This window comes from Polyodon spathula, chromosome 10, assembly GCF_017654505.1.
Source record: "Polyodon spathula isolate WHYD16114869_AA chromosome 10, ASM1765450v1, whole genome shotgun sequence".
In the NCBI taxonomy this organism is placed as follows: domain Eukaryota; kingdom Metazoa; phylum Chordata; class Actinopteri; order Acipenseriformes; family Polyodontidae; genus Polyodon; species Polyodon spathula.
Window position 1 is genome coordinate 43,303,257 of NC_054543.1, and position 16,742 is coordinate 43,319,998.

The following is a 16,742-nucleotide window of genomic DNA, read 5'->3' on the forward strand; positions in this document are numbered from 1 at the left end:
AACTTAACTGTCTTCAGTAAGTTTGGGTCTAATTATTTTGACCTGGACACAGGAAAAAGCAGAGAGACAGACAAATGAAGTTTCGACTACTGCCCCGTAACCTGAATGTCCCACCAAAAACACACACACACACACACACACACACACACACACACACACACACACACACACACACACTACACACACACACACACACACACACACTACACACACACACACACACACACACACACACACACACACACACACACACACTACACACTCACACACACACACACACACTACACACACACACACACACACACACACTACACACACACACTACACACACACACACACACTACACACACACACACACACACACACACACACACACACACACACACACACACACACACACACACACACACACTACACACTCACACACACACACACACACACACACACACACACACACACTCACACACACACACTCACACTACACACTCACACACACACACACACTACACACACACACACACACACACACACACACACACACACACACACACACACACACACACACACACACACACACACACACACACACACACACACACACACACACACACACACACAGCCAAACGTTGTGATTGGGCACAGCTGAACAATATTTAAGTGAAGTGTTCTATACAACCTTGGTTAGAATCGCAAAGCTACAAAATAATACCAGTTATAATATTTACAACTCATATAAGTTCAAGTGGTGCTGTAAAAAAATCATATAATATTTGTGTAGCCCAAAGGCTTAAAATAATTACCAAGGCAGAGAAATGTGTGCAGGTTTTCAAATGACTAGAGGAATCCAATTAGTTGGCTACTAATTCATTTATTATTCCCATAGGAATAAACAGGCCATTATCCCCAAAAATTGCCACAGGAATGAATATGCTAATACCACGTAGAACTAAGTAACATATACTATGGTTTTAATAAAAAGATTGTATTGTGCTGATATCAAATAGAAAATGATAGCTGGAATGGTTTAAGTTGATCTTTGCATGCCATATAAAGGGAATAAAGTGCAGGTTATACCGTGTCCTTGCCAATAGCTACCGACAGAAACATAATACAATCTTATAATACAATAAAATGTTTAACAAGAAGACTTTAATAATGATTTCTGTGTTATAAAAAAGTCTCCCAAAAAGCCCACACTATAACACATAAAGGCAGTGATACCGTGACATTGTTCTAACATGTCCTTGGTAAACCACATCCAGAACAAAAAGCACATATTAATAGTATGTAGTTTTTTTCAAAAAATTAAAAACTTTCAAATTAATTAGTAGTAGTGGTTGGCTATTGGCACAACTTTAGCACTGCACGTTAACATGAGTATCTCCTCATTTCCTAAACTCTTGAGCACCCAGGAGTGGCTTCAGAATGTTGTTAAAGGAAACTCATGACAATAGCACATCCCCTGTTCTTTTCGGTTTTGTCATGGGGGAGGGCATCTACAGTCAGCCTCTGCATATTCAGCTTTAATATATTCTCTCTTTAATCTATTCTGCTCTTTCTAGTGCATGTTTTCATGACTGAAGGTAGGTAGCTTAAACTATTTTGGGAAACAATTGATTTTATTTCAATACAAGTTTAAATTAAAAAGAAAAATGCTATTATTTTTGCTATAAAAAATGCATATGAAAATAAATAATGCAATGATATTGTTGGTTGCTGATTACACAATAATTGGCATTACTCTGTTACTTGGCAACTACTTAATCCAGATGTGTTCTTCCTTTTTGTAAAGCTACATTCTCTGCACTTTGGTCCTCCACCTCATCACCAATAAAAGCACAATGATTTTATTTCTGTATTGTTTAGAACACCTAAGAAATGAATCGCTGGTGTATCTTACATGATTAATTAATTTTGTTACTTATTGAGTATGAATTGCAAATCTATGTTATATTCCTTAGAATTCATCTTTAGTAGATGTTTTTTAATGTGTAAGTTAAACTTTGAAATGGGTCTCCAGCTGTGAAATGAACATGTACATTTAATTAATATTCAAACAGTGTCCATGAGCATTTCAAATTGCACAGTAAAAAAAAAAAAGACAGGATATGGCTAAGCATGGAACAACCGATAATCATTATTGATCAATTTTAAAACCCACCAGTTGATAATCCTAGAAATAACTACAGTTCTATGTTACATTTGGAGCATAAAGTATACCCTCAACATTCCATTTTTACTCAGGAAAAACACAATTACGCTCCATCTTTGAAGACAGAAGACTCTCTGAGAACAGACTGCTTTTAATAGAACAGAACTAATGGATGCAATTACATTAGCTGGTTCTGGAAGTAAGATTGCTACATTCCATCAAGATGCATTACCGTAGAATAAATGTATTATTATCATTGTTGCAGAATATGTTTCAAATGACTTAAACTGTGAAATGCATTTACCAAATGGAAAGGAATCAGGATCCTGCTGATTAATATAAAGCTTGCAAAGTTTTCAGTCAGGAAATCTATAGTATCATTAATACAAGCTCCCAGTACATCACATTAATTCACTGGTCAAATCTACAAGCCAATTACCGGCAAGTTTCCATCAACCTATAACGTATATAATTCATTTGGGTTCAATGTTTTTGGAAATCTTTAAGATTGTATTATAATAAAGGCGGTTATTTAATGCAAGATTGTCCTGACTGAGGGTCCCCGTGTGGCTCATCCAGTTAAAGCTCTGCCACTGGGAGTGCAGGATGAGGTGGACGGCGCCAGTTCGCGTCCAGGCTTTGCTGGGGACTCTGAAGGGGGTGTTACACTGGCTCTGATGCTTCCGGGGTGGGGATGGGAAACCAGCTGAGACTCCTTCTCCTTACCGTGGAACACCGAGTCCTACTGGCCAGACACCAAGCACATTCAGAGTGGATAAAAAGGAGGGCTGATCTCTGTTCTCCAGGATAGGTAACCCACCCACCTCTGCTCTGGATTGCTTGGCGTAAAAGCGATTCACGTCCTCATGTCTGTGCTGTGTGGGGACCTGCTGCAGAGATGATAAAAAACGTAATTGGACATTCCAAATTGGGGGGAAAAATAATAGTTGGTTATTCTAAATAAAAAATTAAAAAAATTAAATAAGTTGTCCTGACTGAATGTGCAATGCAATACTTCCAGTTAATAAAGAAACTGTTTATTTTTTTTAAAACTGAACAGGGGGGTGGTGGAGAAGAGACAAAGTATGAAGTGAAAAAAAAGGCTACCAAAAGAGCAGTACACAGCAATTCCAAATTTAGCAATCTGAAATCACTACAGACAAGCTGGGTACACATACCATCTGTATTTGTTAGAAAGATATTATTTAACGTACATGCATTTCTGTAATTTGAATACAATTATCATTTTAGCAGAAAACAACAATATAGCAGCAACATTATGTTTTAATAAGACACTGGATCACATATAATATCTCCTTGGTTTATTAACTTTTGAATGAAATGGCAAATTTAATTATACACATTACATTTTCATTGGCATGTTTTTCAAATTACTTTTAGGACCTCCTACATCGATTCTAGCATCTTTCATCTGCTCCTAGTACAGTGCCTCACTGTTCCAAATGGAGCAATCCCTTTCTACTGCTCTTGTTAAAGAGTAATTTTACCAGTTTAAGAAACAGTATAATTGGCTAAAACTCAATGATGTGGCCAACGATAAGACACTATAACAAAAGGATAATAGTCTGTGACATATATCCCTCTGATGTCAAACACCTACTGAGAATGCCAGGTTAGGATTTTGTTTGATTCCATCTAATGGAGGAAGTATATTGCTGAAGACTGTTGTTTAGGTTGTTCTTTGTATATAATAAACAGAAGCACAGACTTTTCATGGCCTAATGTTCTTTGCCTATGGTATTTTTAACCTTCAACAGAATACCTTGTGGAAAGATACAACTCATAATGTTGATTCTGCTTTTACTTAAAGGTCTCATACTTTTGTTTGGTGACCAACTGAGAAACCAACTGACCAAAACTAGACGTTAGTGTTCTAAATTGCTTAATGGAATGCATAGTCTCTAATGTATACAATAGGGTTAGAAAAAGAAAATGCAGGTAAGCCTACCATTAAAGAGCAAGAACCTTTACAGTTCTTATTTTATCTTTACATGATGTTTGTATTCTGAGTTTTTACAAGCAGGGCTCCCCCTTTTAAACTTAATAGTCGGGTGCCATAGTTACAAGACCCTTTGTGTTCCACCTTATAATGAGTGTGAAATGGCATTATAGGGCAATTGTGAGCCACAATGACTATGCTGTATTATAACTGATTCTGCAGTATAGAGGGCTGTCTTATAAAGGGGGAGCACCACACTATATTTTATCAAAAACATTCTGTATTTAAGGCAACATCATAGATATATAAAGCATCCGATAGATCAGCTAAACAGTTTTTCTATTAATAAGTATTAGCATTAATGGATCAAGTTTCCTTTTGTTTTGCTGGAAATACAACATAAACAAAACCCCCTAATAATATCTACCTATTCTTGAACAAAGTTAAAGACTCATCACAGCATAGTCATCGATACAGACTTGGTCAAACATTTTGTTAAAGAATTGTACTTATTTTACAAAGTGTTTTATATTTAGAAAGAAAAAACAACCTTTACTGGATTCAGACCTGCAGCAAGCAGTTCACACTTTCATTATTTCATCTGTTTAAAGTTTAATTTATAATGTTTATATTAATAAAAAAAAAGATACTGACATGTATTTAAGTCCCATGCTGTGAGCTTTTGGGATTGAGTGGTTGTTTTTTTTTTTTTTTTCCCCAGAGTTCACTAATCAAGGTGACTATTGAACTTGAACAATGGCCAACAACTTCAATTACTGGGATAATGAAGGGAGGGACAGTAACAAAGAAACAACTAAGCAGTTTGTCATTATATTATTGGAAATTTCAAAATCCATTAACCATGAAAAACGTTTACATAATTATTTGACAGGTACTGTTCAAGGACACTAAACTGTAACATTGATGCCGCCACATCTCCTTGTTGACATATTCATGGAAAAAATTATGTACAGTATATTTGAAGCTAAATCAATTAAAATTTTGAAAGTAAGTATAATGAGCATAAGATACACATTCTGAAATCATCAGAATTTACCTGAATTAAGAAGAAACTTGGATCTTGGCAAGTTGTGAAGTGCTTAACACAGTCCACACGATGGCATATGTTATCAACTACTGCCAGATTTTAAATATGCAGTAGAAGGCTCAACATAGCTCCTCTAAATTATACTTAATCTTTATGATGCAGTAACCATGATGTCATCACTTTACTTCAATCAAATTGAAGATACAGTATGCCTAGACATTGATTGATATTACTAATTCCTTCTAAAACAGACAATGATACATGTTTAAAACTACATCTCAAAACCATGGTTTTCTTTACATTGAAACATAATTATTTGGTGTTGTTTAACTACATTCCTCTGGTTTTTCTCCTGCTGTACACATACACTTCTCTTGTCTTTTTTTGTTATATTCGCTCAAGGCAGTTTCAGCTTTACAACCTGTAAAACCTGCTTACCGCTATTTATTAAAGTCAGTCACTTGGTTTCAGATTTAACATTAAAACGATTAGAAGTAGGATTGTGAAGTGTAAGCATTGCCCATACTTGTACTGTCCTTATAGAGTTATACAGTATACTAAATAATTTATTTATATTCACAATAATGTGGTCGTTCAATATTAGTGCTAACCACTGTGAAACAAGCTGATTGACACCTGACCAGCCAAGAAGCATCCTATGAACTACAGAAATCTTGTGATCAGAGATTTTGTGACGAGTCAAAGGTCTTTGACCAGAACTTTAATCTTTGCAGAAATGGGTAAGCCTATGACAAAAGTTAGTTTGGTAAGTCTTAAAGTCTTTGGCCTCGTTTTTGGGGGTGACGCTGCTATTGAAAACCCAGGAGGGAGCACTGTGGTATCCACAGCTGGAGTCTAATGAATTGCCGATCATACCTACTGCCTAACAAGCTAATAAAAAATGTACACAGCAGAGGCAGGGTGTAATGAATTATTCAGTGATAGCTATTCGTCAGGGATTCCAAAGGTTCTCTTTCTTTGGAATGAGACATTGTTATATCTGGAATATGTTGAACTGAGGGGTAAATCTCGTGAATTTATTGTCATCAGCAGCATTGAAAATCTTTGATTTCTTAATTACAGTAAATATTTAATAATTTGGACATATGAGGGGAATAAGGGTATGTTATCCGATTAATGATAGTGCACAAAATATTCCCTTGTATCTTGCTAATCCAGCAGCAAGATTCCATTGTGACCGGTAGCGAAACAGTTCTGTTCCTATATTTGATTATGTGGGGAATAATAACAGTGAATTCAAATATACAAATCTGAAATACTAAATATAAAAATGAAGATGAAGAATGATCTGCTATTCACAGTGAAATAGAATTCTTATCTCAAAACTAGCAGATGTTTTCACTCTATTTTCTGTACAGTAAAATACATTACAAAACAAATGCAACTTATACAAGAAGAATTCCAGTAACATGGTATTTAAAAATATGTATCTGCTGTGCATGCTAACATAGTGTGGCTGGACACTGCTTTGTAAATTATATCACATTTTTACTGGGAGAATTTGAAGTGTATAAATATATATCCAGATGACAGTTTCTGCAGTGTTGGAAACTATAGTGCCTCTAAATTGACAAACTTTGCCACTCTGCAAAATATTCAACACTTCTACTGACGAAACTGGTCAACTATTTAATATATTATTTTGGAGAGCTCAAAGTGACCTTCTAAACAATAAATGACAATGAGGCTTAAGGGTTCTGTAGCTCACAATAAACAGATGAAATTACGTTATTTATGAGGTGAAGCTTAGAGTTGGAAATACTGCAACACTCATCCAAGGACAAAGGGTTTAACAGGTAAAGGGTAGTTGATTACATTCCCATACTCACACAATTCAGCCTGTAGCCCATGACTTTAATTGTTGTTGAGGAACTGTCTGCCAGGCATGTCTTGAAAGGTGTTCAATAATGTTCTGCAAAAGTAATTCACTCTGCACACAGAAACTACTGCCAAATTGAGAGATACAAGAAAAATGAACAAATGGTATAGGTGATGTTAAGCAAAGGACCCGTGCAACTTTATAATGAAATACAAGTCATCGCAGAAGATATAGTGACATGAACAGAGGGTTTGCTATAATCTTTTCATCTGTCATGCATGCTGTCTGATATGAAATTCTACTCCAGTTCAAGGAACAAACCCTCAACGGTTGTGAACAGAGATGAGACTAAGCCAGAATATATAAACTCTGCACAAGTTAATAAATCCATTACATTTGACATTTTAATCTTGCAAATAGCAGATTACAATCACCACAACAATATAATGACCGGATAGCTAGTGTTATTTTTACAACTTGTTTAGAATACATATTCGAATTGCATTAATTCTTTTTTTTTTTTTTTTAATTGCACCACATATCACAATCTATTCAGTTGGCTAACACAAATATATTGCTTTTGATAGTTCACTGTCTATATAAAAATGCCCAATTTCAAATAAGCCCACTAAAGACTCTTATTTCACTACATCATTTTATAGATCGCATCAATGAAAAACGCCCAAAGCAACAAGAAAATCAGTACTAAATTCCATCTGCTAATAGTCAAAGGGACAATTAGAACATGAACAAAGATGATTGATGCACTCCAGGAAAGATATTCCCATTATACAGCCATAATTACCATGCTACATATTGGAACTGCAACATCTCATATTTGAAGATTGATTCTCAAATAAAAGGTTAGAAAAGTCTCCTTCCAGTGTTTATGGGTTAAAAATTTCATTCACATTTGTAGATATCAAGATGATGGAATGCAGGCAGTTTAGCAAACGTGTACTTTCTTTATCAAGGTATGTGTCTCCTGCTAGCTTTCTTCCATGTTGATTTATAATAAACACCCCCCGCTGTGAGAGGTCTGAAGTAGAAGGTTGCACATTGCTTCAGGTTTGTTTCAATTATTCCACTAATTGAGGGGTTATAGTTATTAACAATGAGGCCACATACTGCAAAACAATAAAACCCAGACATGATTACTATTGAGAAATGAATTAATTGTGCGTGTACTACAATGGTTTAATTGTACTACAATGGAAATTGAAACTAGGATACTTGGTGACTGTATTAGAAACTGTATGTTTTTCTTCTCTTTATAGGATGTGGGAGAAAGCAGTATTTCAGAGAGAAACTGGAAGGGAATTGTCATTTCACTGCTGGTGATCATAATCATGAACTCATTCATTGCTCTGCCAATTGTTCTTCTGTCAAAAGGTAAAAGACATTCCTAGTCTATATATATATATATATATATATATATATATATATATATATATATATATATATATATATATATATATATATATATAATGAATGCTCCAAACCCCACTTCTCCTTCAGTGCTACCATGCAAATGGGTGAGCTGCCAGACCTGTCTGTTTTACTGATGATATTTGCAAAGCACTGTTTCACAGATGTTCATACTAAGACATGCATGCTGGAATGAGGATCCTGACATCCCATGTTTTAAAGACCTTCTAAGTTGAAGGGAGAACTTTTTTTGTACAATTATGCTTTTTAGTTGAATGTAAAAAAAAAAAAAAACTTAATTTAAAAACTGCAAACACCAACTGAGCTTTGAAATCACTACAAGTATCAACCTGTGAACTTTAAATCAGATTTGAGTTTGTTTCTGCAGGGCTGTTATTGTTAACTTTTCTTTTTCTTTTTTCAATATTATCCTTATTAATAGCTGAATATTCTACCAATATTAATTATACTATAGAAGAACAAGAGACCATAGACATAATGGAAGCAGTATCATGTTTCAGTTCTTGCTCATCAATACCTACTCAATGTGTTTATCACATGCTTCACAAACTGTGTATGATATTTCTCTTCCTCTGTACCATTTCTATTCTATATATTTATCTCACATCCTCATTTTGTTTTAGATGATGCTTCAAATGCTGCACAATCAAGATTATCTCTGGATGACTTTTTTTCAAAAGAGTTCACTTTGCATGACCCAGAAGCAAACTGGATAAGTGGTATGTGTTAAAAAAAAAATAAATAAAATAAATCCTAGTTAGCACCAACAGCACCTTTTAAGTTATAATTATTTAAGACAGAATGCATGGCTTTTCGACATGCCAACCCAGAATAGCCTACACACATGTAACAAGATTAATAACAGTTTGTCAACTTTAATTTTAAATCAATGTCTACATGTGTACGTGAGACATGTACAGCTGCAATTACTGTAAGATTTTTTTAAGCTCGCATTATATATATATATATATATATAATATAGTATATATATATCTATAAAAAAAATTTTTTTTTTTTTTTTTTAGTGGCATATCTTTTGTAGCACATTGTCTATAGGAGTTTTATCTTTTTGTATTGATCTCAAATTAGTTCACAGGCTTTTCACCTGTCAAAAACATTGATTGATTAGACAATTAGACAATTTTTATGTAAAGCAATCATGTGCTCTTATGTCATGTAATTGCTTGGGTACTTTTTATTTGCAAGTATAATCTTTATGAGTGTTTCCTTTTAAATGGAAATATTGTACATTACTTGGAAATTAATATAATTTGTATCTCCTATTCAGGTTCCATTCATGTTATTTGTTTCAATGATCCTTTAGGTCTGGAACATGCCAATGCAAAGCTAGCCACTGGGGCACTTTATGACACTAAATCCAGTCAGCCACCTTCACTACCTGTGCAGGTTTTCATGCTGACAATTGCATTGCATCTTCTTCTTCTTCTTCTTCTTCTTCTTCTTCTTCTTCTTCTTCTTCTTCTTCTTCTTCTTCTTCTTCTTCTGCTGCTGTTTTCTTCTAATTGCTTGTTTAAATGCAGTATCATGTGTAGATGCTTATCAGAATTACTTAAATTGTTCCCTTATTTTGAACTACTTAATCTACTTACTGTTTAACCAATTTAAATGGGGACTTTATTTTACATCACAATTCTTCTACTGTATACATATCACACAGTTTTTTTCCCCACAGTATTCCCTCAAGGTGTAAAAAATATTTAAAAGCGTGTAAGGAATTTATAAGTTGTTGCGAGCAGCAAACCGCTTTGAATGTTCAGCATTTAAAGGGTTACAGTAGATTTAAAACATATTAAAAAAAACAAAACAAAAAACAAAACAAATGTGTTGGGATCTAAAATTAATTGGTTCCTAGTCCCAGCCTTCTGTATCCTGAAATATTTCACATTGAACAAATTGACCACATTAATAACATCTGCATACCTCAATATGATTAATGAGGTATCTGTTTAAACATGGCTAGTAAATAAAGTCCATCTGCCAATGCATTCCCCGTTGCACAGGTACAAATTTGGCTGGAGACATGGAACTGAGTATTATTAATAACTATTATGCTGAGTCTTTTTGTCCCTTTATTGACTTTATAGTTGCACGGAACTGTGCCACATTGTTGCTAAAGTTTGTTTTTTTTTAAATTAATGAACTTAAATTCACCATCCCTGCTGTTCCTATCTTGTGTTGTTGAGCTTTCAATACCGAAAATGTCCGATCAATCAAAGCCTCAGTATTAGCGAGTGTAGCATTGTTGTGTGGAAGTGATCCAGAACCATACTTAAACTACAACATTTGTTTGGCCGTTTAGAGTAATCAAGGAACCCGGGTATACCAGGTCTTAATAAAGCTATCTCATCTTTAAGTCTTACAGGACAGATGATTCTCTATAATATAGTTATAATAAACTATAATATAGTTAGAAGTGTATCAGTCATGCAGTTCTATTCTATTTGTGAATCATTGCCCTTCCTTTGTGCAGGGATTGTTGTGTCCTGTAAACAGCTTACTGTGTTGGTCATGTTTTAAAACGAGAACTTTGACATTAGCTGGCATCACTAAAGTGGATTCAGGCAGTTAATCATTTGGTATATTATTATAATAACATGGTACATACTTACTGAGTATATATATATATATATATATATATATATATATATATATATATATATATATATATATATATATATATATATATATATATATATATATATATTATTATTAATTAATAAGTTATCAAAAATACAATAATCCCCTCATCAATAGATATTACATGTTCTACATGTGTTCTACTAAAGTCTTTGATGAATTTTGTCAATTAGTATTCCTTGAATATTATGTGAATCATCATTTGCAAATCAAAGCACAATGACTGTGATTACCTTCTGTAAAAGATGTGACAGAATGAAAGCCTCAGTAGACATACTTTTTCAATTAAATGACAGTGTTTTCAAAGTGTACTGATTATTAGGAACTAGTTCTTTGTATAGTATATTGTACTAGTTAGATGAAAGACTGAAGTCCGGAATCAAAGTTAATTGTACAGTCAACCTTTTCTCTGGAGACCCTTGTCATGGGCACTTGTGAATTCTGAGATACTCTGTGTACGCATATTTGCATCACATGGTGGTTTTGAAACAATATTTGCATCATCTCTGCCACTTTAGAGAGGTCAGAGGATTGAATGGATGCATAACAAAGTGGAGAAGCCACTTCACGCTCAGGAGGCTACAGCAGGTTGTTGGGAAATTGCATGCTTTGCTTGTGGATCAGGCTTATTATGATAACTGCTGCAGAGTACAGATTTGATTTAAAAAAAAAAAAAAGACACAATGAACATAACATTTACACCAAAAAGTTGTCTCCTTGCTATTGACCAAATCGTTCAGAAAAGTGGTTTGTTGTGTAAGACACAACGTGAAAAAGCCATCAGCGGATTTGAAACACATACACAGTGGTCCTGATCATGCATAACATTTTGATATTGAAGTGCACTGGTAGGGAAAGAACACACCAAGAGACTTTATTAAAGGCTGTTTATGACAACAAGATGCCCAGAATAAGCTTAACACGAAATAGTGTTATAAACACTAGAGATCAAGCCTACACTAACATCCTTAAAATAAACTGTGACTGAAAAGTTAACCAACGAACCATATATCCAGCTGCAAAAAAAAAAAAAAAAAAAAAAAAAAAAAAAACACCTTATCCAGAGCAGCATAGGACAGATATGTTACTAAAATCAATTTTCTTTGTGGAAGAACCCACCGCCATGAAATAGCTTGTGTTTCTAATGAAGTCAACTTTAATAGAATATCTGGTTAGATTTTATTTTAGGATAATCACATAGGCTAGGTTTGATTTATCTGATCTGTTATGAATTTTTAAAACATGTCATAAACACATAACACAGAATGTAGAAATATGTATCGCATTCTCAAGACACCCATGGCAACTTGCCATACACAGCAAACAATCTAGGCCCTGGCAGCAGGTATATTCCTGGAATACAAATGAAGTTTTTTCCATAAAGCTGATACTGAAGATCCTGCTAAATGCAAGGTAATTTTCTGACTGATTAAAGTACTGTATTTAAGAATTTCAATTACAGTGTTAACAGAAATTCATGTCTCCAATACTAATTTTAATTATGTCAGAGATAGAAGAACTACAGGACGGTTGTCTTGCTTTATTATGCAGTCTAAGCATGGACACTGATATAGACACAAAAAGGAGTCCAGCCGCTTTTTTTTTTTTACAAAACATTTATGTCCTTGATAAGTATGAGCAATAAAATGTGTCATATAACAGACATGTTTTGAATGATAAAAATGACAGTTTGGAGACACAAAGCCACCTTTACTTTGTTTGATACAAATCATGAATAGGAAAACCCTGTTAAATGAGTGTCAATCAAGGTTTTAAATTTCATTTTCTCACCTCCCATTAGCATTAACATTTTAGATCTCCAGTATTGTACTTAACAAATCCATATATCCTGAATTAAGGATACATTACACCGGGGCAGTGGGGGTGGGGGGGCTTTCGTTACCCCCCCCCCCCCCCCCCCCCCCCCCCCCCCCCCCCCCCCCCCCCCCCCCCCCATTATAATCCAAGTGCACCCGAGTCTTGGGTCTCAGGAAGTTCAGGTGGGCTCAGAACCCAGAGAAATCTGCCTCCTGACAAAAAAGAATCATAATATTGAAACCATCATCAGAGGTGGTTCTGAATCTGCTCAGTTAACATGATGGAGACTTTCACATTCACTCCTGGTCGACACAATACACAATCACTGACTCCCTTTTAGGAAATGCCATATCACTTTTCACTTTACAGCAAAATGGATTTGGTGCTGTTTTACTCTGTATGCAATGTGACCCAAATTCCAGTCTAGGCACAGAATTTGAAAAAAAAAAAAAAAAGTATACAGTCAGCACTCACATATCCGACCCTGTAAAAGTCTGACTTCAGTGACGGTTAAATGAGTGTGATGCATATCTGATTATTTCATTTTGGCCCGTTCCAAACCTTGTCCATTTTTCAAGGAACTCAGAAAAGAAACAATGTCAAAAATACATAGCTGAAAGGACTGTGTTTTAAAATAAGTAGGCTTCCATTTAGATGTACTGTAGTTGGTTTTGTTGGTATGATACTATGCAGAAGTATTTTAATTCAAAACTATATGATTCTGAAAATATCACTTGCCAACAGAGATGACACATGGACTTTAATATAGTACATACTGTAATTTTAAATCCGATACATATTGTAGCAGTATGTAAAATTCCCCATTAACGACCAAACAGTAAAATTAAATCAAAATGTTACCCATGCACAGAACTGCGTAAAACATAAAAGGCAATGCAATTAGTAAAAGATTTAAAAAACAAACAGCAAAACAGTTTCCAGAATTAAAAACGTATCCAAAGTCAGTATTCATAACTGCAGAATATAGTGCTCGATAAGGCCCTAACGTCACAGTTCACTTGCAAATGAAAATGCACAAAAGAAACTAAAGATCACTGTTTAATGATTAACTTTTTTATATCACCATAGCTTGTCTTGTTTGCTTTGTTTTTGTTGTACTTGTCAGGTGAAACTGGAGGAAGCTCTGTGTAACTGCACAATAAAAACAGACTGATTTGAGTTCATGTGCTGGGGTTCAGGTGAATAATTAATTAGTAATTGAATCCCAGCACAGCTGTATAAATAGCTGCACAATTCACTCACTCTGAGTTGTGTGTTCAGTGAGTGGGGAACAGGTGTGGAGAAGGAGAAAGTAATTGTAAATAAGAAATATTATAATTGCTATGCTGGAAGAACCAGCACAATACTTGTTTGTTTTGACTAACTAATTTCCATTAGTTTTAGCTCGGACAAAAGTTCTTGCCACAAAGCACAGTTGAGAATGGAACAACCTTGCTAAACCAAAGCATTTATCTTCTGTACATCTTTCATTTGAACATTTTTATACCTGCAAACATTTTATATTTGGATAAAGTAAAAACTGACATGATCAGGGCTGCCAAAAACTGTTCTTACTTTGCAAAAGGACAATTATAATATAGGCTTGAATGAGAACTTTGATTCCATCTTATTCACCTATAGTTACATCTACAAAAGAAGATTGTACAGCCATCAGTCACAGTCTTGACTTGGTTAAATAGGTTGCCCTCTCCAGTTGCTGGGAATGGTTTTTATAAACAACTCAGGCTCACTGCCAGAACCCCCAGAAAACAAACACAAAATTATCTTTTAGTATGCTTGTTTATTCAATTTTTTAAAGCTGTTTTCTGTTTAAATGATTTTACCTCATTGATCATGCATGTTCATCGTCCTTGTTCATTACCTGTTAATAATAATGAATGTATTTTCAGAGACCATGTTTTAATATTTTGTCCTATATACAGACATGATTAGAGACAGATTTCTGGTTTTATTGCTAACTATTTTGTCCCACTTGTCTTTTGCTTTATATAAAAAAAAAGCACTTTCCAGATTTTATTTTAAAATTGACCATAGGGCATCAAGTATGGTAATAATTCCATCTCTTCAACAAAAATCCTGCCTCTGCTAAGTGTAATTTAGTATTATTAAGTTAAACTTATTTAGAAAAAAAGCATAACCATAGTGCACAAATGTTTTGCATTTCAGTGAGAATCATACAGTATGTGTGAATTGTTGTTGCCAGACAGTGATCGTGATAATTTACTACCATCTCCTTAATTATTTTATACATTGACTGAGCTGGTAAATCTGCACCTATACTAGTTAATCTATAGATTTACCGATTTTACACATGAACTGTAATATATATATATATCTATATATATACATGATATATGGTATATATATATATATATATATATATATATATATATATATATATATATATATATATATATATATTGTACCGTGCATGGGGGAAGGCAGCAGCAGGGCTAACAGGTGATGTAATCACATACAAAGACATGAGCCTGATATACGCTCCTTGCAAAGGAGCCGGCTCTTTTGTACAGCGGTATCAGTGCTATGCTTTAGTGCGAGAGGTCCAGGATTAGTGCCTGACCTCCGACTGTGTGTGGATTGCCTCGCCCTGTGTGATGCACCTGCCTGCATTAACCAAGATCACTACAAAATACAAACAGTATGATCCTGTACTTGCATTCCTTTTGTCAGATTATAGACCCATTATTTTAGGTTTCAGAGAGTAGTAGTCAAATGATGGGACATCGCTGTACTTCACATGTCCTGCTTTAAAAATGCATTCCTTTGTCAGTATGAAATGGAGAGATTGATTGGAAAGTAGCTGTTCTATGATATGAAGATCTCTAGCATAAAAACGGGTTAAACCTATATCTGTAAATAGTCTGAATATAATTAGATATGTACAATTTGGTCTAAATACAGAACCAAGAGTATATACCTCTGTAGGTGTCCCAGCTTAATCAGTCCTACTGAAAATGTAATTTCACTTATACCTTGGACAGTGTGAGCTTTATGCCACTGGACAATAAAGGTTTGAAAAGTTTAGTGTAATCCAACACCTGCTTCATATCCAAGCAATGCAGGCATGGCTTCCAGATCTTTAGATGCATTCTGCACATAGACAGATTAAACTATTGTGCTCATGTAAAGCCTGCCAGCTGGCTCCGTCTCCTGTAGATACAATATTAATGAAGGTGATGACAGCTCTGTTTTGAGCTTTGAATCCCTGTCACTTTCTCTTTTTAACTCCATTTTTGAAGTGTCCTTCTTTCTTAGCCTCCTTATCGCATTGCTTTTCTCTTGTGAAAAATAATGGGAGGCCTATTTAGAACAAAACAAACAGTCCTATTGGTTTTGTACATAATTCACAGCCTAATAAGGTGTATCTGCAGAATTAGAAAATGTGCAATGCAGCATAACTCAACCAAGACCATTGCTTTGCAGCAGTAACAGGAGATTTTATTATAAATGTTGTTATAAATGTTGCCTTCATGCATTGTCTTACTGTAATGAGAGAAAGTACGTTACTGTTTGTAGATTACCATTTTGACAAATGAAATAATAAATGTGGTTTCTCCCACTGACTTTACAGTAGTAAATACATGAATTGAAAAATGTGAGTAGTACATTATTATTTGCTTATTGCAAACTGTCAGTACTTGAAAGGGAGATGGTGAGCAGATTCAGTGACAAGCTGCAACACATATTTTTTATAGCATATTGAATGATTTAAGTTGGATATCATTGTGTACTCTATTACATTGACAACTAAGCAGTAGGCAATTATTTGCACCTA

At 34.6% G+C, this 16,742-nt stretch overlaps 1 protein-coding gene across 1 annotated transcript in view; it reads left to right on the forward strand.

Annotated features, from left to right (window-relative positions):
• The first annotated feature begins 5,896 nt into the window (after nucleotides 1–5,896).
• Nucleotides 5,897–16,742, forward strand: part of LOC121321966 (inactive dipeptidyl peptidase 10-like) — a 50,475-nt gene continuing 39,629 nt past the window's right edge. The window contains exons 1-3 of the mRNA XM_041261353.1: nucleotides 5,897–5,926; nucleotides 8,278–8,392; nucleotides 9,073–9,168. Coding sequence (XP_041117287.1) covers nucleotides 5,897–5,926; nucleotides 8,278–8,392; nucleotides 9,073–9,168 — 241 coding nt within the window. The remainder of the gene's footprint in view (nucleotides 5,927–8,277; nucleotides 8,393–9,072; nucleotides 9,169–16,742) is intronic.